Source organism: Microtus oregoni, unplaced genomic scaffold, assembly GCF_018167655.1.
Source record: "Microtus oregoni isolate MIOR12 unplaced genomic scaffold, Mior012 000013F_ref0000133, whole genome shotgun sequence".
NCBI classification, from domain to species: Eukaryota; Metazoa; Chordata; class Mammalia; order Rodentia; family Cricetidae; genus Microtus; species Microtus oregoni.
Window position 1 is genome coordinate 33,035,436 of NW_024543072.1, and position 24,173 is coordinate 33,059,608.

At 46.9% G+C, this 24,173-nt stretch overlaps 2 protein-coding genes across 8 annotated transcripts in view; one reads left to right on the top strand and one right to left on the bottom strand.

The window, feature by feature from the left end:
- Positions 1–13,619, top strand: part of Pou2f1 (POU class 2 homeobox 1) — a 152,242-nt gene extending 138,623 nt beyond the window's left edge. For 6 of the 7 annotated variants that reach the window (XM_041663055.1, XM_041663054.1, XM_041663050.1 and 3 more), the window contains one exon: positions 447–8,231. The gene's annotated coding sequence lies outside the window, so the exon portion shown is untranslated. Of the gene's footprint in view, positions 1–446; positions 8,232–13,604 lie in introns of those variants that run through there. The other variant, XM_041663052.1, reaches the window with a different exon arrangement.
- Positions 11,023–24,173, bottom strand: part of Cd247 (CD247 molecule) — an 80,352-nt gene continuing 67,201 nt past the window's right edge. Inside the window, exons 3-9 of the mRNA XM_041663058.1 lie at positions 18,697–18,800; positions 16,727–16,783; positions 15,744–15,824; positions 14,630–14,662; positions 13,866–13,922; positions 13,087–13,122; positions 11,023–11,968 (exon numbers count right to left, since the gene is read on the bottom strand). Of these exons, the coding sequence (XP_041518992.1) occupies positions 11,903–11,968; positions 13,087–13,122; positions 13,866–13,922; positions 14,630–14,662; positions 15,744–15,824; positions 16,727–16,783; positions 18,697–18,800 (434 nt within the window). The 3' untranslated portion in view covers positions 11,023–11,902. The remainder of the gene's footprint in view (positions 11,969–13,086; positions 13,123–13,865; positions 13,923–14,629; positions 14,663–15,743; positions 15,825–16,726; positions 16,784–18,696; positions 18,801–24,173) is intronic.

The following is a 24,173-nucleotide window of genomic DNA, read 5'->3' on the forward strand; positions in this document are numbered from 1 at the left end:
GAGTCAAACAGCTGTTTCACAGGGGTCACTTAAGACTATTTACATATCAGATATTTACATTGCAGTTCATAACAGTAGCAAAATTACAGTTATGAAGTAGCAATGAAAATAGTTTTATGGTTGGTGGGTGACCACAACATGAGAAACTGTATTAAAGGGTCACAGCATTGGGAAGGTTGAGAACCAGTGCTCTAGGGTCACAGACTTCCTGTCCGCTGAGTGGCTCAGAAGCTCCTCCAAGCCTCAGACTTTCCTCAGTTCTTTGACTGACAGAGGCACTTTCCTGACTAGGCAAAGGATCTATAGAACCTCAGAAAAAGGCTGAGCAGGAACTTCACACCCTGTTAGTGTCTCCGGTTTGTTATGCCCCTGCTAGGTAGGTTTGGTGACAATACACATCTCTTATTTGATGTAAAAAAGTGATTTGCTCCTGTAATTGTTTTCAGGGTGTTTCTAGACTACATAAATGAGCCCATTGAAAAGGAAGAGCTTGTGAAAATGGATGAAGATGGATGAGGGTAATTTAGAGATTAAATTCCCCCTTTTGACAATGCCCTATTATTATACTATCTGGACCAGAATTTTCACAGATGACTGGGTCATCGCAGTGAAGTTCATCTAAGTTGCCCTTACTGGAGTTAAGGTCCCCATTGGTGTCTGAGGTGCTTGCTTCAGTTTCTGGTGGTCTGCACTGAGCTGAGGTGACTTTCCTTCTGATAACTTTGCTTATGCCCATAGGAAACTTGGATTCTGTGCATTTGTCTCTCTGCACTGTTGCTCAGAAAGGCAGTAACACAGACACAAATGTGTATCTTTTTTTGTGATTCAATTAGAGAAAGGTCATATTAGTATTAAAGGTCAGAATCATTTTGGTTCCCCTTTAAATTTTTCTTTAGTTCCTTTTATTTCTTGGATATTGAATTTTTACCCCCGAATTTCTCTGACCCTTAACTTTTCCTAAACTTGTTTTAAGAATCAATGAACTGCAAGCAGGGAAACTAACAAATGCTCATCCACCTGTTTTGTATGGTATGAGTAGTTTTGTTTTGTTTTGTTTTGTTCTTTAAACTAAGCTTGAACCAAAGTCAATTTTAGCAAGCTGCTGTACTAATGGACTAGTTATAATGTGCAGTTCAAACACATTGAGGAGATAGATGCTACTGACAATTTCTTACTCATTTTTCTTGATTTATTTTATGTGAAAGTTGCTGCTTGTTTTTATCTTCTATGTTGGTAAATTATAATATCCTCTGGGCAGACATTACCATGATTTTTAGCTACTTTGTTTAGGTCAGTGTGTAAATAGAATGGCTGTGTCAGTTAATAATTTCTCTCCTCCCCATCAGTTCTTTCTTTCCTGTGAGTTTAATCTTTATTTTGACTTAACACTCTAACCTTAATCTGTGCACATGATTATAGGGCTGTAGGGCTGTCAATACTATTTCTCCTCCTAGCAGAGAGACCCTCCCTTGGGAGTGATGAAGTTAGGAGAAAGAATTCAGGGAGAGAAATGCTGATTGCCCACCATACCAGGTTAGACGTTATAGCATTAATGCCCAGAATCGCTACCAAAGTAAGTATTGTCTCAAGGGACCTGGCCCAGGGAGTTAAAAAGGACAGAGAAAGGCTGTTTTGTTTAATCCTATATGGTTAAAAGAATCTTTCATAAATAAGATTCCCCTACAGAATTTGATTTGGGGGGGGGGGGGATGTCTCGAGACAGGGTTTCTCTGTAGCTTTGGAGCCTGTCCTGGAACTAGCTCTTGTAGACTAGACTGGCCTCGAACTCACAAAGATCCGCCTGTCTCTGCCTCCCGAGTGCTGGGATTAAAGGCGTGCACCACCACCGCCCTGCCAGACTTTGATTTTTAAAGATGATATTAACTTTACATGTCAGTCCAATGGTTTGTCAGTCCCTCCTTTGTCTGTAGTTTCTAGTTGGTTTGAGAAAGAAATGCTGCCTTTTAATGTCTTTGAGGATAGACATTAAAACCAGCATAAGTGCTATATTGAGAAGAAAAAAATCTTTAGAAGAAGATAACTTTAATTTTTCCCTCTCCTTTTTCTTATATTCAAAATTAAATTGTAAAATGAAAGGTACTTTGACACACTACTAACACCTGCTGGTGGGCGTTCAGTTTAGAGCCACCTTCATCACCACCTCCATATTCTCTAAGTCTCTGTTTCACAAACACCTTGAGTACTTTTCAATTGATAGCACCTTTTTTTTTAATGATCTCAAATGCTTTTTGAATTGACTGATCTATCTTTTCAGCTAAAGTGTTGCCTTTTATGAGGAAGTCTAGAAACTAAAGGGGTCGTTTGAATAAAAGGCATTTGGTTGAGTTTCTACATTTCCAGAAGAAACACCAGACAGGTTATTATAGCTCGTTATTTCATTTTTCTCCTCCTCCTGACATTGATGCAGATTTTATTTCAGCCCTGAATATTAGTTAACACATAGTAAGCCAAAGACTAATTTTAAATACATTTTTAAGGATACTCTATTTGCCTGTGATATGACATTTGCCTGGAGAGTAGTGAATGTAATTGTTCAATCTGTTTCGCAATGCAGTTTGGCAGAAACTTTATTTATACCCTGTGTAAATCTGAATGACAACAGAAGGATCTACAAGGCTTCTCACAGGAGCAGTATTACTGTTCTAGGAATCAGTAGAATGCTCTGTTAGCTTGAATGTCTCTGAAGTTCTATAGGCAGCTCCTTAGAATGAGGAAACTTATCTGTTGTCAGGAAGGTCATTACCATCCTGTTTATGTAACTTATTACTCCAAAATAGAACCAAAGGAATCCGGCTTTCATCTTGTGTAGGACCAACCTATTTGTGTTTCATGAGCTTTAATAGAATATTTTTAAAGGGACAATATCAATTAAAAGATTTTGGGTGTGATCATCTTGCCAGTTTGTTCTACATCATCATTCATTTGTTTTAGGAAAAAAGCACAATTATACCTCTTTAATATTATGTCTATCCTTCACTTATTTGGGAAAATTGGAGAAATTATCTCTTTATTATCCAGAAGCACAGGTTTTTGCTTGACAGTATTTCAGTTTAGCTTAAATGATAACATTTAACTTGCTGGAAACGCCAGGTACATTTGTAAATATAGGGATATTATGTTAGAAAAAAATGCTTTAGTTTACAGTCTAAGTTCTTATGTAATCCTCACAAATCTTCCTTGACCAAGAGAAAAATAAGGTCATTGAAATAGGAAGGCAAAGAGACACCTGTTCATGTTTCTCCCAAGATAGGAGAGATGCTGCCCTAGTGTGTAGAAGACAGTTTCCTGCTGGCAACCTGAGTTGGCCCTGGCCCTGAGGAACTCTGACCACAATCTACCTGAGCACTTGATAAGACAGAAGGAAGGACCTTAGCAACTCAGCAGGAAAGCTTGTTCAGAAACTTTAAATTGGCTGTACTTAATTGGAACCGAAAACATTCACGATTACAGTGCTAATGGGAGGGAAATACTAAAAGACCTAAAACCCATAATTATCCAAGTGGGCAGAAATTGATTTAGTAATTCATTCATAACTGTTATGAGTTTACTTTGATTTGTGGGTATGAACAGCATTTACCATGTTATGTTGTTCATATAAAGAAATCCCTGGCTATTTTGAAATCATTTTCAGAGACTTGTAAAAATAAGACTCTCTTAATATTATTTTCACTTTTGAGGAGAAAAAATAATTCTTTGCTTGTTTCTCTGAAACTAAGAGCCACTCTAGGCTTACATGATGGCACCCACAGTGTATACACAGGCCTGAATAGAAAAGCAGAAATGAGTTGCTTTCATTATTAAAGGTTGATGGAATCTCTTTGCCTTCTCCTCCTCATCCATGGAGAGTTAGTGTAATAAAGTTCTACCAGGAGGCAGGGGGGTTCCTTGGAAGTTGGTTTGTGTCTAGAATTTCTTCTAACCAGCCATTCTATTCTTAAATTATTTTGACTTTTCTGCTCTTGGCCTTTTCTAAAAGCAGTGAGCTTGTGAGTCATATGTCAGTTCTGTGATCTGGATCTCTTGCCTCTTTTTTCCTTCCCTTTTTCTCTTTGAATGGTGGTACCTTAATCTGTGAGAATAATGCTCGTGGGTAACAGCTTCTGGCACCTTCATAAAATACCTCAGCATAGCTTAGCATTGTTGCGAACTGGTTTTAGACGTAAAAACCAAATAAGTGAAAGAAAAAATCTTTATAAATAGTGGAAATAATTCTAGCTGTAGTATTTAGTTGAACTAATGTTTATTATGGTTGATAAACATGATTGATGCTGTATGTATTTGGGATCCTGTTTATAGGGTTGGGGGGGTTGGAGTGGGAGAAAGGAGAAATTGATTATGTTAGAAGGAAAATATTGCTCATATGTGTTTTTCTTTATATCTGTCTTGCCAAAGGAAACTTGATATTCCCTGTGACTGGGTGGGGGTTTGAGGCCTCTGTCATCTGATATGCAGCACAATGTGCAGAGGCATGCGGGTGACTTGTGGGGTGTCCAGTAGGTTCAGGGTGCCCAAGGACAGATTTACAACCCTTCTTGTCTGTGGCTGCCATGCCCCCCCTCACCAGACCTACCAGCCTCTCCTAATGATCCATTACCTCTGTACATAGCTAAAGCCTAGGCAAAGGAAGAGAGTGTGCATGTCCAACTGTGCAGATGAAAAGAGACAGATAGAGACATGTATCCAAGGAGTTTGGAGAGGAATGGAGAGGAGGAGGTAAGTGATATATCTTGATCTAGGAAAATTAAGGTGAAGTGAGTCATCCTCTGTCATGTTAGTGAATGCTGTGCTAGTAGTAGCCCAATATTTTTTAAACCTTATTTCTTTTTCTTATTTCAAGGATAATTCTGTCTAGACCAAAACACAAAAGAAAAATCAAGAAGTTTAAAGCTAACCGCACACTTGACACCTATAGTAAGGTGTGGCGTTTAAGGATTGGTTGATGAGATGGAAGAAGTGCGAAACTATGTTGGTTAAGGGAAAAAGACTTTCTTGACTCCCTGAGTTCTGATACTAATATATCTCAAGAACTATTTTTTTTTAATAAATGTCCCAGCTCACAGAACTTGAGTGGGATTTGATTTTGATGCCAAAGACACTGCTGTACTGTTGCTTATCATTAAGCTTTCCAAATAGTCAAAGGATAGAGAAAATGCTTAAGTTAGTCTCTGTTCTTCCCATTCCTTTACTCCTTCCTCACTTTTGGAAAGATGTCTCATCGGTCATTCTTGCTTCGCAGAGATTGATTTTCTTCCTCCCTGCTGCTCTGTGGACACTACTAGAATTGCTCAGCATGGCATTGATATTCTTACCGAGCAAGAAACTTGAGGAGTGCAAAAAAAAAAAAATAGCAGTAGAATTTTTATTTCTCTTTATCTAATTCTTAAAAATAAAACTAGTCCATCCAACCTGTTAGATAGCAGGTTGTTAGATAACAGTCAATATTTAATTATGAAGAGCAGACTACATGAAAGCCAAATGATGTTCTCTTACTCTCCTGTAGAGCTATTTTGCTCTACAGTGTTTTTAAGATATGGCCTCTGGGAAATTAAGATGTTCATTGTTTAGGAATACTATTGATAAATAAACATAGACATGGAGAGAGAAGGAAAAAACACGTGTTACTAATGGTCCAACAAACGTGATTGGGTTGCTAAACTTCATGAAAGCTTTACTTGTTACTATTCTGACATTATATAAAAGTAGTGTTAATGTCGTGTGACTTTTCAAAGCATTAGGTAGGTTTATATGGTAATAGAGATATTAAAATAAGAGCACTTGAAACAAATGCTGTGGGAAAATAATATTCATCATGAACATCATTTCAACTGTGAAAGTGAAGCTCCAGGGTTCAGGGAGGGAAGCCGTTTATGATTCTTCGGCATCCCTGAGTCTGCCCACACTGCACAGGACTCCACCACCCTTGCCACCTTCTGGTTTAAACCCAGGACACTGTCAGAAAGTTAAGAACCCCAGACTAATTTACTGGGGAAAGGGAGAAGCTGAGGTCTGCTGTAACATTTTCCCTTGTTTTCTTTACTTGTTCATCACTGTTTAACGTAACCACAACCTCACAAAAGCAGTTCAGAGCTTCTCTCCTAAATTGCCAGTGGTAGTGATCTCCATTGCTGTATCCCAAGGTCTGCAGGCAGACAAGACAGCTGGCTACAGTGCTGTTTCAACAAGGAAGCATCTGCATGGAAGCTCCTTATGTGATCTCGTTAAATAAAAACGGTCAGTGCCCATCCAGCCCTGAGTGTCTCAGGTCTGAAAATTAATGACAGAAACAAAATGCACTTTCCTACACTGGTGTGACTGTCTCTCTTAGAAGCACTGTGCTAGGTTGGTTGGAGGCAGTGTGTCTTGGGTTCCATTCCTACATGAGTCTGCAGAAGGCACGTTTTATAAGGATAAAGTAAACTAGTTAGTGCTAGCCTGGTTAGGTATAAAATTGCAAACGTTGTGGGGGTGGCATGTTTGCCAAGACTGTGACAATATTACAACATTGGCTTTATACGATATAAATGGTAAATGGTGTCTCCTCTAAGACCAGATGGTGAGAGAAAGACTTCCTTCTTCCCACTCCTTACCTCTGCTTCCATGGGAATGTGTGCATTACTCAGTCCACAGGAGGACTCACTGGGGGAGGTACCTCTTCCCAGAGTGGACTTCAGTCATTCCTCTTCTCTGTGGTAGTAGTGAAGGCTAGGTGAGTAAGTGTGGGGTTTTCTTGCCCACCAGTTGTCCAGGAGCTGTCGTATACCTCATTCTAACTCGTGACTAAGTAACTTGCTTTAAGTTCCTCTCGACCCTACAGAGTTGCCAAGTCTGCCCTCCCTCTTCTCAGCAACATTGAACTCTGGCCTATAGCATCATAAGACCTGTCGCCTAGGGTGGGATGAGCCCTGCCCCTAAGCCTCTGAATGTCTCTGTTTTGAAGCTACTACAAACTGAGGGCAAATTGCAATCTCCTGTTTGTTTTGTTGTCAGGGATCATTACAGGTCTCCTATGTTTCCCCCACTACCTTGCCTTCAAAGACTGCCAGCTCTCCTCTCCCCCATCTGCCCCATATTTCCAACTGCTAGACACACACAGCTTCTGTCCTTGGCATTTTCCAAGTGGGGTCACAGCTGACCCTTCCCCTCTGAACATTGGGGTTCTGCTCATTGCCAAGACTTGGTAGAAAGGACACCCAAAGGTTCATTTAAGATGACTGCCGCATACACATTTCTCTTGTTTCCTGTGTGACATGACCAAAAACAAAGAAACAACCAAATATTTAAGTTTATTGTTGATATTATTATAATAATTATTATTATTTGACAATCTTATATCCAATGGGCTTTTTGGAAGCTGCATTCCTGGCCCTTTCAACCTTTTCTTTGAATGTAGTTCTCAACTTTTAATCCCCACTCCCAAAGTTGGGGGGATAAGAAGCTTAACCAGGTCAGGTCATAACACTGCTGCTATAAGCCAGGGGAGGGTGGTTTCTTTGTTTTGTTTTGTTTTTCCATTTCCAGCCAAAACCAAAGATTTCTTAATGATTGTATAAACTCAAAACAAACAAAAAAACCAAAGAAAAGGGAAGTCTTCAGCCTCAATCCAGTCTGTGGCGTCCTGGCACTTGGAGACATGCCCAAGGGCAGGTGGAGACATCTCTGACCAGCTCAAAAGGGCAAGCAAGCTTTTTTTCCGAGTTGAGAGTTTTGTTCGGGTGCCTGCTCAGTAGTTTTGACTCTTTAGCTGTGAGCAGAACATGCATGAAAAATACTGGCACATGAGATTTTCCAAAACCAAAGCCAAAACCCCATCACCACAACCCATCTGACAACAACCAGGGTCATCACCAGAGCTTAGCACAAGGCCTTAGAGCTGGGAGCTGCTACATGATGGCCACTCCACAGAATGGGGATGCTGAAGACACTGGCACAGGATTGGCTGCTCTGCTGGGTGCTTTCACCTCTGGGGCTGGGTCTACACACCCAAGGGGCCCTTCTGAGCCTTCTTTCTCTTTTCTTTACTGGAACTGCTTGGAAGTGGCTGTCCCGTTTGTGAGGAAACATACAGAGAGATTATCAAGCTTTTCTTTTCTTGTTTGTAGTTTTGTTTCCTTTTGCAGCACCACTGTGCAACTATGCATTGTATTTCATAACCTTTGTGCTAGGTAGATGCCTGTGACTTTTTAACTTGGGGTGGGTGGGGTGGGGGGGTCTCAAATGAAGGAGATTTTTACATGGATCTTTTTAATCTCAGTTCATTGGGGGAGGGGGGTATTTGGTTCTAGGGTCATACAAGCTCTATCCCAAAGCAAAATCCAAATGTTAATAATATTAGCCTGATGCAGATACCAAAGACAATTTCTTTCCTGCAGAACCTTAGACTTGTGTATTAAGTACGATTACCCAGCACTTGCATTAGTCTAACCTCAGTAATTCCAAAGCTTAGATGTATATTTTGGTATATTTCCAGGATATTAAAAGAAAAATGTCATTTAACTTCTTGTTTGTTTCAGTGTAATGCTCTTAAAGTCATAGCATGAAAACTTGCTCTGTCCCATTCTTGGTAGTTTGAAATAATAGTATTTTTGTATGTTTTGGGTGTGTCTGTATGTATTAGCATAACAGTTTTCACTGCCTAGGTGTTTGTAATAAAAATGAAAGGTTCTGAGTGTACATACTATTCAGTAATAATCTCCACGGTGTCCACACAAGTGTGGAGTCACTGATGACTGCCCAGCTGGGGTCTGGTTTTAAAGAGACAGTGATTGTGTTTTTCTAAAGATGTTTATTTCTGTCTTTAAATATCTTAACTCCCTCACTCCCCCCCCCCTTTTTTTAATTAATATTGATTCAGGGGTGTTTTTCCACTGTTGTCAAGGGAGGAACACAAGGGAAATTGGCACCTTGGCCTCCCCAAATGTTATTTTGTGTACTTTCAAATGTGACTTTGAGTTCTTCTTTGTGGAAACTTACAATATGATGTACATGATCCTTTCCAGAACTGCCCAGCAGCTGTAATAGGCAGTAAGAATTCCTGAGTAGTTATTGGGTGTCCTCTTACATTTCTCCTTAAGATGACTTTGCAGTCTGGGTGGCTATTGTGTAGCCTCACTGCCCCAGAGCGTCTGTAGCCATTTCTCCTCCCATGGGAATAGTTTATAAAAGTCAGCTGATAACTTGGAGTGTTGGTCCTTGTTATCTGTGCCCCCTGAGAAACCTGAAACACAAGCAGTTCTACTTGTTGGGGTTTAGCTGATCCTCCAGAGGCCTGGGGAAGTGGTGGGGACTATGAGCGGTGCTGTCTCTTTAAAAGTGCCCTTTATGTGATTTCCCCCTCTGGGGCTGGCAGAGGGGCCAGGGCTTGGGAGAGATTGTGTGGGTGCCAGTGAATCAGAATGAAATGGTGGGTTTGTGTAGATGCATTTGTCTGCTGTAATTTTTATATATATTAAACTTACTGTAACTGTACAGTTGCAATTTCTGTTGTAAAACATTAAACCATTTTCCAAGTGTTTTCACATTGTCTGTATCTCTGTGAGGTTGCTATCTTGGTATTCTGGCTGCTTTACACAGGCAGTTGCACAGATAACCACATGGGCCTTCCAAATCATTTCTTCCCACAGGTCTTCCTAGTAACCTCAGAGTCTAAGAAGCTTAGTCTTATAAAACTTACCCTCTGACTTCCTTAGTGAGCTGTAGCCCCTGTTTTCTTTACCCAACCCCTCAATGGAACCTTGAGTTGAGTAGCAGGAATTTCCTTCAGACCTGACTGCTCTGTATTATCAAACACACTGGCCCTTGACTGATCCTTCAAGGGAACTCCTTGGAGCGTCTGACTCACTGTGTGTGTGACTGCTGACTGGGATTGGACTTGGCTCTTTGGGCTCTGCCGTTTGACTGACAGACCCAGATACCTCTAGCATCTCGTGCCAGGCCTGAACCAGAGGTGGTGGGAGAGGATCCTCTGAAAGTGGCACATCTCGAACTGGCCTCCGGCCCTACTATGCGCATACCTAAGCCTCTGCTCTAGACACAAATATCTGGCACTTGGTAGAGCTCACTGATTTCTTGAGGAAAGGAGAATCCCACAGATAGAAGACTTGAGCATTGGGAGGTACCCCTGACAGGCATATGCTGACAACCCATCTCAAAATGACAAAAGTGCCAAAGCCAAAAGGCAGATGTGGGACCTACTTTTTGTTCCTAAGTCAAATTAACTTGTTATTTTCCATTATTTCCCTCTAATATTTATGTCTTGCATGTAAGTCTATGAAGTTATTTTTTAAAGTAGTTTCAAAATTTGAACATCCTTTTTGGTAGAGATAGTCAAACTCCATGTGACAAACCTCTGAGGTGAGACTGTGACCCTTCCTTTTATAAGCTGTCTTCTAGCTGCTCCCAAGGCCCCATAGGAAGAAGTTCCCCATGAGATGAGGTGATGAGCACGTGCTCTCTGTGAAGAGGTGCTGTCATTCCCAAGACCAGGAACTGAACCTGGGGCCTCAGCAAGATCAACAAATGTTCTCAACCACTGAACTGATTCATCATGATTTTTTAAGTCACATGGCTTTACATTTTAACCACGAGATAAGACTGTTTTTAACATGCTTTAAATCCTATGAAACAAGTGATAGTGCTCCATTTTCACTCCTGGATGCTCTGTTCTGCTTGTTACTGCCCCGTCTGAGTTTTTCTGCACTCCGTAATGAGGTTCACCTCAGGAAGCTTTCCCACCATCCTTTTCCAGCTCAGTCATGAGGCCGGGCATTTCCCTATCTGGAGGCACAACTGCCAGCCTAATGCCACATCCTACACAGACACTTCCTCATGGCAACTTTCAGGATGGCTTCATCTACTGGTACCCACCTGGTAACTTCCTGTCTCCATTACTACCCAGGCTTCACCACTGAAATAAGGCTTCAAACAACATTTTTAGCAAAGCATTTATTATTCAAAACAGTGAGGGTTTACTTAGTATAAATTAAAACCCCCAAGATGAGTGGGTCCTCCATCCATGGTCACAGGCACTTTAATTCTACCATGAGGTTGCAGTCCACTGATTGGCTCATTGTACCACTGTTATGTGAGCACTGCAGACCTGAATGGGCTTGGTCTTCTTGCCACTCAAGAAGCAGTGAACCAAGTTCCGGGAAGAAGGCAGGACTTGCCCCCTTTTCTCTTACTGCCTTGGCTTTATTATTACTGGTTTATTGTATACAGTGACGTCCTGTTTTGTGCACAAATCATTTGCACTCTTATGAGTGTGTTTTCCATGAAGATAAGGCATCTTTCCATTCCTGGAGTGCTTGGCACATTAGCTGGGAGATTTACGCTTGATACAAGGAGGCCCCTTGTAACTGCTGGGGACCTTCCGAGCATGTTGCTTCCCTTCTTTCAGTCTCTTCTGGCTGACACTTGCCTAGGCTCCCTCCTACCTGTCTCTCTCTAATTATATAGGTCATCCTGACTGTGGGGAGGATGACAACAGAAGCCAAATTTACAGCACGAGCAAACTAAGTCAATATCAATAGAACAATACAAACAGTACCCAGGCCTTCTCTAGGGGTATTAAAAAGCAAACTGAACTCAGCTGTGAAAGGAAGGGAGGATGTCAGTGCCCCCACCCCGACCCCCTGGCTAGGGGTTGGCTCTGCTGTGGGAACTGGGCTGAGGTAAGAGAGTGAGGGGGGCTCCCTTTAGAGAGTTCAGGGACGACATTCTGTGTACTGTGCTTTGGAACTGGAAAAAACGGGTGTGACAACCAGAAGCATCCTCTTCATAAAATAGTGGCAGCGAAATTAATAAACTGAATTGTATACGCTGTGTCCTCTGTCCTTCACAGTCAACAGCAGGTCAGGCCTATGGGTGGGAAATCCCCTGGCTTTTAGCGAGGGGGCAGGGTCTGCATATGAAGGGCGTCATAGGTGTCCTTAGTGGCCGCACTGAGCCCCTAGTGGAAGCAAATCACAAAAGAATGAACTAGAGTCCACAGGCACAAGTTTACTGTTTGTAGCTCATGGATTCCACTGCCTTTGGCAGCCCAAGAAGATCACCTCGGTGCCTCAGAAGGCTGACAGAAAGGTGGGTTCTCTGTCCTGCTAAAATGACTTTGAAGCAACTTTTTTCCAGCTTGGCTCTCACCCCTTGTCAGTTTCTCAAACACTATCCCCTGCAGTACCAGGGATCTATCAGACTCCCCATCCAACCAAAGAGGAAGGCAGCTTCCCCATGTAACATACTATGCTGGAATCTGGGATATTCCAGAGAATCTACTTCCTGGGCCCACAGAAAGTCTGAACTAGTCATAGGGCAATTGGTGGCTCCTTGACTTCAGTCCTTATTCAGGAGTTTCTAGTCTCTGGCCACTGTGGTATATTGTTTGGACAGGCAGGCAACGCTGGCCCCAGTCTCATGGGTGGGAAAGCCTCTCTCTGTTCCAGGGACTGAAAAGGCAACGGGACTTCAGCTTCAGCTCTGCCAGTAAGCAGCTGCACTTGGGCAAGCCCAGCAACAAAAAAGCCGAAGCCAACAGGGGATCTCTTTTTAGAAAGTTGGTTCTCTGCACACAGTCTGCATAATTTTCACTCATTTACATAAACCAGGCACCTGATTACAACATTTCTTCTTTGAAGCTGCCTATTTTTCTTTCTTCAATCTTTCTGTTCACTCTCTTAGCTCTTCCTGAGTCTTAGGATTTTGAGCAGAGCTAAGCTAAGGCAGTGGACAAAGGAACCAATCACCTGTGTAGGGTCCTTTACCTACTTCTGCCTGCACCTTTTGGGGGCTCCCGTCCCATTCTTTAGATAGCTGCTATTGTCTGTTATCCCCAGATGGCATGGAACTCCCGCAGCCCTCTGGTTAAAGCTAAGTATCTGCCTCCACAACTGGATCCCAGCCCGGCTATAGAGACATAATGGCAGTGGAGTGGCCTCCGGTCTGCTTGTGTGCCCTGGGTTTGCTCTCCCTGTCTGTTGACAAGGGCTGGTGCCACCAGCAAGCAAACCATGGAAGCTTCAGCTTTATCCCATGTCAGAACAGCACTCCCAGGAAGTGGACAACAGCTCTTACCTGGTAAAGGTCATTGTGCCCCTTGTCTTTCTGCCTCTGTAAGCAAGATTAGGAAGGAGGAGAATCAGCAGTAGCACTCACTCTTGCTCAACTGCCCCATTCAGGATCAGAAGGGACTAATTCCCAGCCAGCATCCCTTCCTCTGGTACAGAAGGCCATTGGCCAGACCTTTGCTTCTATAGAATAAGATGACATGTGCCTCAGATAGCAGTTAAGTTCACACTGTCCAACTCAGATCTTTGGCATCTGGGACCTCCACACAGCTCCAAAATCTTGTCATCAGAAAGGTTCACCGAGACTGGCAACTAGGTGATAGGTTTTGAGCTCTGATACTGAGTTAGCTCAAACCTTGTTCCTGCCAAGGGAAGTTGATGTCTTCGCCCATGGAAGATACTGTCCACACATGCTAGCCGGTTCATCATACAGAGTCGCCTGCCTACTCAGAACTCAGTGCTCTACTCTGGATATTTTGAGATCCTTATGCAATCATTAATGAACATTCTTTCATTCTCCCCTAGGACCCAGTGTCCCTGGACAGTAAGTACAGAACAGTGGCATTATTTGAATGTTTGAATCTGCTTCCAGCAAAGCTTAGCCATGGATTTGAGATTTGCCATTTAATCCTGACATCTCAGCCCATCCCTAGTCTCATGTACTTTCCAGTGGCACCTTCACTTTTGGCAGCCATCACATGGGCACAGGTGGAACAGGAAGACTAGCAGGAATGTCCGAAAGGCCAGAAGGAACCTACCTGGGTGTCGAGGAAGAGCAGCACTTACCTTCTGTTTCACCCGGATCTCGCTGTAGGCACTTGCCATCTGGTTCTTCTGCAGTGCCTGAAGGAGGAGAGGTGATGTATTTTCTTAACCGAGACAGAATGGGCCTTTCCCCAGAAGCCTCTGGATTCCCAAGCTGGCAGGCTCTGGTCCTCGAGGTTCTAAGGCCTAGACTTATGAACATTACTGCCCACAACTAAGTCTCCTGTGCTCCTCAGCTTGACTGGAGAATCTTCTCTGGTCTACCTGCTCTAGATAATAAACCGTACAGGATAGGTGTGGGTGACTGGACAACTTAAGGACTCAAGAGGAGCAATGAGTCATTTATTTGAACAAGTCATCTCTCCACAGCTAATACCACAGGCTGTGATCGGCCAGTTACCAGTGGGGAGTGGCACCTTTGTGGCCTGATATGGCGATGGGATGGACTTTGCAATGAGAGAAAGTGCTCGGAATACTCCAGCCCTTGGGCTCAGCATCCCGACTCAGACATGCCGGCTCCACACTCCAGCCCAGCCTAGCCTGCAGCTGCAGCTCCCACCATGTTCCCCAACCACAGGACAGGCTCAGAGCCCATGGTTTTAAAATTAAAAAAAAAAAAAAAGTGGCCCTGCTCAACTTCAAGGGATGTTCTAAACCTACCAGCAGGTGACACATAACCATGCAGGGGAGGCCTGGCCTAGATGGAAAGACTGAAGGGAGAACAGCCCCTCCCCCCAGCCTTCTTCCAGCTCTCTAGGGTGAATGGTGAATTCTCGCCTACGTACATTGTACACGCCTTCCTGGGGGTTCCTCTTCTTCTGTTGAGGAACAGAAAAGAGCAGAGATTAGAGAGAATTCGGGCTGGAAAGTGTAATGGACCCCATGCTGCCTGACCCAGCAGCCTTTTCCTGTGTCTGTCTCCTCCACATTCCTCAGCCTTGCGTCCTGGCAACAGTTCCACGGCTCATACTTCTTTGGTTATGCATATTCCTGCACACACATTCCCGTCCCCACCTGGGCAGGCCCTAGGGGCGATCTGCTGATGGTCTTTCAGCCGTCCCCATCCCTGCTAAAGGACTCCTATGTGCACCATAAAGGTAGACATGGGCTGGGTCCCCTCCTTCAGGGCCCAGCCAGCCAGTCAATGTTCATCAGGTTCTACTGAGCTGTGGCCACGGGAAGCTCTGGCACCCTCCCTCCTTGCCCTTCCCCTCCCCCTCCTGATCCTAAGGAGAAGAGCTGAGGTTGGAGGATGGAATAGGGGTTAGGGACTTTGCTACTTTCCATGCCCTCTAGCAATGTATACCCAACACAGAACTCAGAGGACCTAGGTCAGGGCTGAGTGGACAGGTATGACCAAAGACACTGAGGACATTGGGTAGCTTTGGGTAGTACTGACCTTAAACTGAACTTTTGTCCTGACCCCTGCAATTAGGAGGCCTCTAGCCCAACAGAGGAGTCATCTGGCCCTTCCCCTCCCTACAGGAATGGAATCTACAAAGGGCAGAGGACACAGTCACCTGGAGCTGAGGTGGCCATGTTCTAAAAGGGCATTCAGAATCCAGGTCTTAGCCCCTTCCTGTGTCTATCTTGACATCAGGGCTGTCCTACGGAGGCAGGTGATGCTATCATGTGTACAGTTGGGTTGGCTAAGGAGCAGCGGGGGAGAGGTCAACGGAGCTTAGGGTAAAGACTAGGGTGACATTACCCATGACCGGGCTTCTTATGATGCAGAATGGAACCAAGAAGAGAGGGAAGGGTTGGCAGCAAGAGGTTCTTTGTCATCCTCTTGTCCCAGTCCCTAGTCATGTGACTGTGAGTCTAGCGCCCTCTGTGCTAGGATGAGCAGCCCACCCTCAAAGCCCTCCCACCCCAGAGATGAAGGAGAGAGATCCTTACTTCTTTGCCTCCTGTCTCAGGATTCCCAGCCCAGTTCTGGTTCAAAACGTCATATTCCTCTCTTCGTCCTAGACTGAGCTCCTACAACAGGAGATGGGACATTCAGGAGAACGGAACCTCATCAACTGAAACTGGGCTTTGGTTTCCCAAAAAGCAGCATGGGGAAGGTGAGGTATCTCTGTGGGAAAGGTACCTATGGATCTGAGTTCAATCCCCAGGCCCCACGTGGTGAAAGGAGAGAGTCCTCTGACTTATATGTGTGCATCGTGTTACACACACACAAGCACAATAAGTTCAAATCATTTTACATTTTATTTGTCATGTGTACATGTGTGTTCCTGCTGTATGTTGCGCACCACATGAAGAAGAGGCCTCAGAACCCCCCCCCCCCCGGAACTGTTGTTACAGGTGTTTGAGAGCCATATGGGTGCTGGGGAAAAGCCTGGGTCCTCTGTAGGAGCACTAACCACTCCTAGCTGACTCTTCAATTCCAGGACATGTAATTTTTGAAAAAACGCATGGAGAGAGATGAGAGTCGTGGAAACTGCTTCCTCTTCATGCCAGTACCTCAGAAAACAGCTGATACTAGGATGGTGTATGGCAGGAACCCCGAGTTACCGTGTGCTTTCCCTCCTGCTCAGCTGTCTACTGGGGTTCATGATAACATTTTCATTAGCAAGTGAAACCAAGGCTCCCAGGGAGGAAATCAAGGACCCACTGCCTTTCTGTGCGCTCTAGAATTGCTGATGGGCGGGACTTCACTCACTAGAGGCGGGGCTATGCCCTGCATCTCACCATCAGGCTTTGCTCTGTGCTACCTTGAGGACAAGACCATTGCTTCCCCAGTCTTTGGGTTAGAAAACTGGCATCGCACAACTTGCCACCAGTCACCGGGCTGATAACTGTGGACCAGACCTACAGCTCCGCTTCCCCTGGGTCCTAGGATAAGACTGTACAGGCAGGTTTGCAGATTGGAAACTTACATTGTAGATCTGGTTGGAACCCTGCTGGTTGGCATCAGTGCCTACACTCCCGCTGAACTGCAATAGAGCAGAGAAAATCACAATGCAGCCCCATCTCCAAGATGTCTCTACAACTTTAGTCTTAAAAGTAGCTAATTATCCCAAGTAAAGGCCTTGGCCCTCCCCCTGTGCCAAAGGGCTCTCAGTCTTTGCCTGCTGGGAGCCAGGAGCACTCTCCTTCACTCCTTCCTCCAGGAACACTCTCCTGCACTCCTTCCTCCAGGGAGCACTCTCCTGCACTCCTTCCTCCAGGGAGCACTCTCCTGCACTCCTTTCTCCGGGAACACCCTCCTGCACTCCTTCCTCCAGGGAGCACTCTCCTGCACTCCTTCCTCCAGGGAGCACTCTCCTGCACTCCTTTCTCCGGGAACACTCTCCTGCACTCCTTTCTCCAGGGAGCATTCTCCTGCACTCCTTCCTCCAGGGAGCACTCTCCTGCACTCCTTTCTCCAGGAACACTCTCCTGCACTCCTTCCTCCAGGGAGCACTCTCCTGCACTCCTTTCTCCGGAAACACCCTCCTGCACTCCTTCCTCCAGGGAGCACTCTCCTGCACTCCTTCCTCCAGGGAGCACTCTCCTGCACTCCTTTCTCCAGGAACACTCTCCTGCACTCCTTCCTTCAGGGAGCACTCTCCTGCACTCCTTCCTCCAGGGAGCACTCTCCTGCACTCCTTCCTCCGGGAACACTCTCCTGCACTCCTTTCTCCAGGGAGCACTCTCCTGCACTCCTTTCTCCAGGGAGCACTCTCCTGCACTCCTTTCTCCAGGAACACTCTCCTGCACTCCTTCCTCCAGGGAGCACTCTCCTGCACTCCTTTCTCCGGGAGCACTCTCCTGCACTCCTTTCTCTGGGAACACTCTCCTGCACTCTTCCTCCGGGAGCACTCTCCTGCACTCCTTCCTCCAGGGACCACTCTCCTGCACTCCTTCCTCCAGGGAACACTCTCCTGCACTCCTTTCTCCAGGGAGCACTCTCCTGCACTCCTTTCTCCAGGAACACTCTCCTGCCCTCCTTTCTCCAGGAACACTCTCCTGCACTTCTTCCTCCAGGGAGCACTCTCCTGCACTCCTTCCTCCGGGAACACTCTCCTGCACCTCTTCCTCCAGGGAGCACTCTCCTGCACTCCTTCCTCCAGGGAGCACTCTCCTGCACTTCTTCCTCCAGGGAGCACGTCCTGTACTCCTTCCTCCAAAGACTCCAGGACACTCAGGGTAGACAGCTGCCTGCTAAGTTGGCCTGCTGGCATCATCGCCAGCCATTTCCTGAGTGCTGGTTTACTGTCATGTGCACATGCCCAAAATTGGCATAACCACAATGCCACCTAAGCTGAGAGGAACTACAGGGTTTTTACAGAGTTGGAGCTCTGGCAGGAACCTTACAAGTCAACTAGGCATCGTCTCCAAGTAAATAAATCAATAAGGCTTTCTCCAATAAAATCTTATGCCAGAAAGGAAATGGGTTATAGTGCCCTGAACGGATCAGACATCTGTCTGCCCCAGATACATCCTTTCCACGAAATTCATAGTTTCTGGTACCTGGTGAATCACTGTGTTATCCATCACTCTCATTTGCAGATGGGGAAACTGAGGCTTGGAGAGAAAACCTGGTGTGGCCTTGGTTAGCAAGCAGCTCAGCAGCAGGCCCCAAGAAGAGACCTCAACTCATCCACTTTCTTGTCCTTCACTACCTGGCCTAAGTCTCCCGTTGGCCAGCAGATGCCATGGGACACTCTCATGTCCAGGCAGGCACTCGTACAGACCCTCCTCACCAGTGCAGCTGCCCTGTCTGCCACCTGGGGACAGTCCACCCACTGTGCACACTTGGCCGTCCCCTGCCTTTCCCATGCACACCAAGCGTAGCCCAGACTGGAGACTCTCCAGTGCCAAAGCCCCATCAGGCATCCCCCCACAGGAGCCCAGGGGAACCCACCTTTGCTCTCAGGTACAGGGCTGTGACAATGACACCGTAGATGAAGAGGATTCCATCCAGCAGGTAGCAGAGTTTGGGATCCAGCAGACCAAAGCTCTGTGCCTCTGTGGCAAGAGACAAAACTGTCAGCTGTGCCCGAGCTTACAGGAACACACCCCTCCTAGCCCTGCAGAAGCCAGCCAGGTAGAGCCTGGGAAGAATGGGGGGGGGGGGACCAGGGGAAATATGAAACTGTCCACAGAACTGCTTTGGCAGCATGGGAGACCTTGCATAAACTGAACTCTAAGCTCAGGCAGCCTACACTTTTTAGCTCGGAGCCTCTTCTGTTTAGCCATTCTCGCTAATTTGATGGATTCCTAATCCCCCCACCCCCGCCTTTCTGCTGTTTGTTACACTGCGCTTAAAGCATGTGTAGCTGACACTATCTCTAGATAGGGTAGGGGGTGAGGGGAAGGAGAGACGTTAGTTAAATAGAAGTTAGCAATCCTATTTGAGAAAAAAAAACACACCGCGTCAGCAAGCAAAGCCTGTTTATTGATCTTGATGAGCCCCCTACTAGATGAAGTGTGCAGCAGCTGGACCTGATAACTGGCCCAGTGTCACAAAACCCTCATCTGCCCCTGCCTGAGAAGCACACAAGCAGAGGTCTCTATGGCTTTCCAGCCTGTCTCCAGAGGCAGGAGCGCCCTCTGGTGGCTGCTGGCCAGCCACGTAGGGGCAGAGACCGTGGATTAGGTGAACAGAGGTTGCCTTAAACCTAGCTGTGTCATTTGGGGCCAGGTCTGTCCTGTGAAACAGGTCGGAAGCTTCAGTGTTTGTTCTGTGTAGTGTTTGTGGCTTGGAGCACAACCATTAAGGCCCCATTGGATCGTCACCAGAAACACACTGAGAACTGCAGGTACCCAGCGCTTTTGGCTGCCCACACGTTCCACGGAAGCTGGTGACTTAACTCTCGTTCATTGTCCCCATGCCCACCTCTCTGAAGCCCTCCATCCTTTTAACTCCAACTCGAATCCCAGATCCCTCCTAGCCCTAGGCAGAGATGTCATTGTCAACTTCCCACAGTCCCTGCTTAGAAACTGTTGATGACCCAGACACTTCAAAGACCCTGGAATTCTGTGCTGCCCCAGGAAGGTTCTGCCTTTCCAGACCAAGCCATCACCCTGTCCCTTCTCCAGCTTTCCCAGGCATTCCAGGCTGGCCTTGAATTTACTAGATAGTCTAGGATAACCTTGAATTTGTAATGCCCCTGCCTCCACATCTGAAGTGCTGGGATTTGCAGGTGTGCCCCTCCATGCTTGGTGGTTCTGGGGATCAAACTAGGGCTTCGTGCCTGGTAGGGAGCACAGTCCCTACGGAGCCACACCCCAGCCCTTCCTCCTGTCCCTTATGCCCCGTGCTCCATTAACCTCGCAGGGGCTTTCTTATTCCTGCCGTGCCCACCTTGGCTTCACCTCTGGGCCACCCGCAGAAATTATGCCCATGCCCTGCCATCTGAGTTCCCCAGTGATAACCAGTGAATGGCGGAGGATGCAGAGTCTATGCATCTGGATAGTTCTCTGGAAGTTCCGACCTCCCTTCTCAGGCTGTGAGCCCTGGAGGCCAATGGCTGGGATTCATTTTTGCTTCCTGCCCCGCCCCCAACCCCATGCCCAGGGTGGTCATTCATCAAATGAAAGGAGGGTATGTTTCAGTGATGGAGAGATGCCAAGCCCCAGGCTGCTCCTTGTTCTAATAATGACCCAAGAGCCCCTAAGAAGCCAGCCAGCCCCCCAATAAAGGCTACCAAAGCAAGAGTGACATTTCCTTTCAGGGCTGGAAAGATGTCAGTGGCGATTTACAGGGTGGTTGAGATTCATAGAGAGAGCCCAGAGAAAATCGCTCAGCTGCCTGTCGTGTGAAATGAGAACAGAAAAAAAAAATATACTGGATAGTAAATTTAGAACAAATAAGAAGAAATACCTCTGTGTTGTGCAGAGTCAGCACAGTTGGGGGCAGGCGGGGAGCTGGGCACTCTCCAGCCCCCAAAGATGAGTAATAGAGACAAGGCTTCCTACTCCCTTTTAAAAGAGTAGCGTAGTTTAACGGTCAGCAAGAGAAGCGCTACGTGTAGGGCTGGCGAGGAAAGGACATTAGCCCAAGCCTTGCAGGGACCTCCCTTTCCTCAGTCCCATATGCACTAGAGGGGTGGCCTCAAGAGCGTTGTGATGTGGCCCAGGAAAATCCCAGACAAGAACTCAGGACCTGTGTCAGACACATAATTTATTAACTATTTGTTGGCCATTGGCTCCGTGTCAGGGGTTGCAGAACTAGAAAGAGGCTGTGTTGAGGATAGATGGCTTCCACATTTCACCTGCCTCTTCCTAGCTGTGTTGGTCCTAGAAAATAACCTCACTTCTCTGGGCCTAAAGCCCTCTGTCCAGAAAGCCGGGTGGGGGTGCTTGCCTCTCCCTTATGGGCTGTGGTAAGGCTGCTTCAGCAGGTGTGAATGGCAGGGTTTCTGTTTCCTCAGCAAGGCCAATGGTGTCTGATATTGAGGGCATTCACCCAGCAGCAGTTCTTCACAGTGTCACTTGTCATGGTGACCGTGCTGTCCCCCTCCCACCCGCAGGCAAAGACTCAACCATCTCCTCCCCTGAGCCGCTAGCAAATCCTATGACATCTCTACCACATCCCACGCCAGCCAGGCACAGCACTCGGGAGCTTGTCGGGAGGTATTTAGGGCACTGTTTTCCTGTACGATGGGAAAGCCATTTTATCTTATGTTTGTGCCCATACTCCAGAACCACAGCCCCCAGGAGCCAGCTTGTCTGTTAGAAGGGCTCCCTGTGGAGGCTGACTTAGCCAGCCTGAGCTAGAACCTGGGGAGGGAGGCCCTGTATCTGCCGAGCTGCTCTAGCCAGAGCACGAAGAGGGAAATTTCGCCTTCCACAGCTATGTAACCGTACCATCTACACAAGAGAAAATGTCACCGTTGGAGAGAACACATTCATTGTCTGTCTCTCTGCTCTAAGGCAGTGAGCGGCTGGCTCCACGCCCCTGGCTCCGAGCATCAGTTTCCTCTCTGTATGAAGGGAGTAAGCTTACTTAGCCCCTTGTTGATGGAGGATTAGATACAGCTATACCTACCAGGAGAGGGACCTGGTTTGTTCCTCCTAACGTTAGCTAGCAAGGTTACTTCTATTTTTGCTTTAAGCCCGTGACTAAAAAGCTGGTGTCTTTGCCTTCTGGCAGGACACCTGGACTAGACCGTGTGAGATACTCACTGATGGAGGCCCCCAGGGCAGCCAGCCAGAGACAGCTCAAGGAGTGTCTGTCAGTTCAGATACTAATGTCCTGGATCATTAGCAAGAGTGAGCCTAGCCACCCCTGAGCATGCTGTTGTCACCTCACGAGAGCCCTGGTTCCCGTGTCAGCGTAGATTTTAAGCCCCAGAGGGCAGCCTGGGGAGACATGAGTCCTAGGAGAATCTCATTCCTCTAGTGTCTCCCAGCTGGGATCCGCTTCTGACAGCAGGGATTAGGTTTTAATAAGCCCGGCCCTGTCATAGCTGCTGACACACCCTGCTGTGTCCCCACACCAAACTCCCCTTGTAGCAAATCCGGTTGAGGAGCTGGGTATCTGCTCTAAGACTACCTCAAACCATCTGACCACAGCTTCTGCTGTTAAGATAACTTCCCGTGTCTGATGGGGTTTAAGAATCCAGAAGGCAGGTAGAAAGCTTTTATCGGGGCCGGTCTGCAGCTTGGTAAACTGAGGCCAGAAGTTCGAAGCAATTTCATCAGGAACACATGCCAATTAACGGCAAAGCTGGAGTGTCCCCTGACTCCAGATGCTTCCTTGGCCCTCCGTCTCAGAGGAATCTCATCTTTAGTGCAGGCTCCAGAAATCCCCTCCCACACCTGTGAACGCACGGCCCTCGCTTTGGACACGCAGTCACAGTGACGGGTGATCACATCGCTTGGTGCATCTCTCTTCAGCAAGTGCTGGGAAACCTGGCTGGTTCATTCTGGTTTTTCTCATGAGGAGACATGAGGAAGGAGTGTAGGCCTCTTAGAAAGTCTCTCAGGGTCAAGATGGGAGTCTATTTCTCATGAGCTGAGTGTTTGAGAGATTCCTTAACTCTGAGCTTCAATCCCTTCCTGCAAGAAGGACTTAAAGAGACTGACACCACAGGGCAGGTCAGTGTATGGAGAGGCCCCTATGTGGTGGCATGTGCCCACCTTGCTGGTCTCCAGCAGCATCCTTGTCACACAGAGGATCTGTAGGTACAGCAGCAGGAAGAATAGAGGACAGGTCCTCCCCTCCCCTCCATGCTAGGTCTGGGGACAGAAGCTGGACAGACTCTCCCACACACAATGGCGAACGCTGGCTTTCAGGACCATGTGAGGATAAAGTCAGATCACCACTGTGTGCGGGGGACCTGGCCCACAGATGATGCTCTTTGCATGGGGGCGTTCTGAGGACTACTGGCTTCGTAAACCCATCCTGACGAGACTCACATCGGTGCTGGTCTGCGTGCCCTTTAGAAAGCGCATTCTCCCTGCACAGTCTGGCTCAATGCTCAGAGCAGCTTTGTACAATCCCGACAGGTTCGTTGCCAGTTGTGTTTTGCAGAAAATAAGCACAGCTCCCAAAGGTCACCCAGCTGGAAAGTCCCTGAGTTCACCTGGAGTGAGTCCCATCTCGCCCCACTTGGTCCTGGTACCTCAGAGATGCTTTTCAGCTCCAGACCTGCACAGGGACTTCTCTGACCAGTGCCTCTGGCCTCTGCTTGAACATGTCTGGGGTAAGAAACTCCTCACCCACCTACCCCTGGTGGGGGGCTCTAATTCTCAGTCTTTCCATTCCCACCCATGGTCATGCCCAGCTTTTGTCCAGTTTATAGGAAGTACTTCAGCATTGCAGGTAAGATCATGATCTTGGAGGGGAGCCCATGTGAGACCAAGGCCTGGGTCTGCTACCATGTGACCCTGACACCATCTTAGGCCCCTCCCAGGCTCTATGGTCCTTCAGACCTCATAAGTACAAAGGACTTAATGTCATCTGTGGTAATCAAGCAGTTCACAGCCCAGGTAGGAACAGCTCCTTCCTAGCCCCTAAGCTTCCTCCCCTCTGGAACCCTAGCTTGGGACCCAGGCTCCTGCTGACATCCACCCCCACCCCCAGTCTCAGACTCAACTGACTATGACAGTGTAGCTTAAGAATTCAGAAAACAGGAAGTCACATGTTCTCAGGAAGGTAGTGGCACCAGCGGTGGGGGTGACTGTGTAGAGCAGAGCACTGGACATGGTGCCAACCCACTGACCACAACACGGGGGCACACAGGCTTTCCCATCAGGGCTTGCTGCCTTCTTTTACTTTCACCGCAGCAAGAAGGATACAATGTTAAACACACGACACAGTGGTGCTAGCCACTAGCTGAAGAGTGCTTCGGTGCCTGGAACCACGGTGAGGGTTATGCAGACATCACGGTG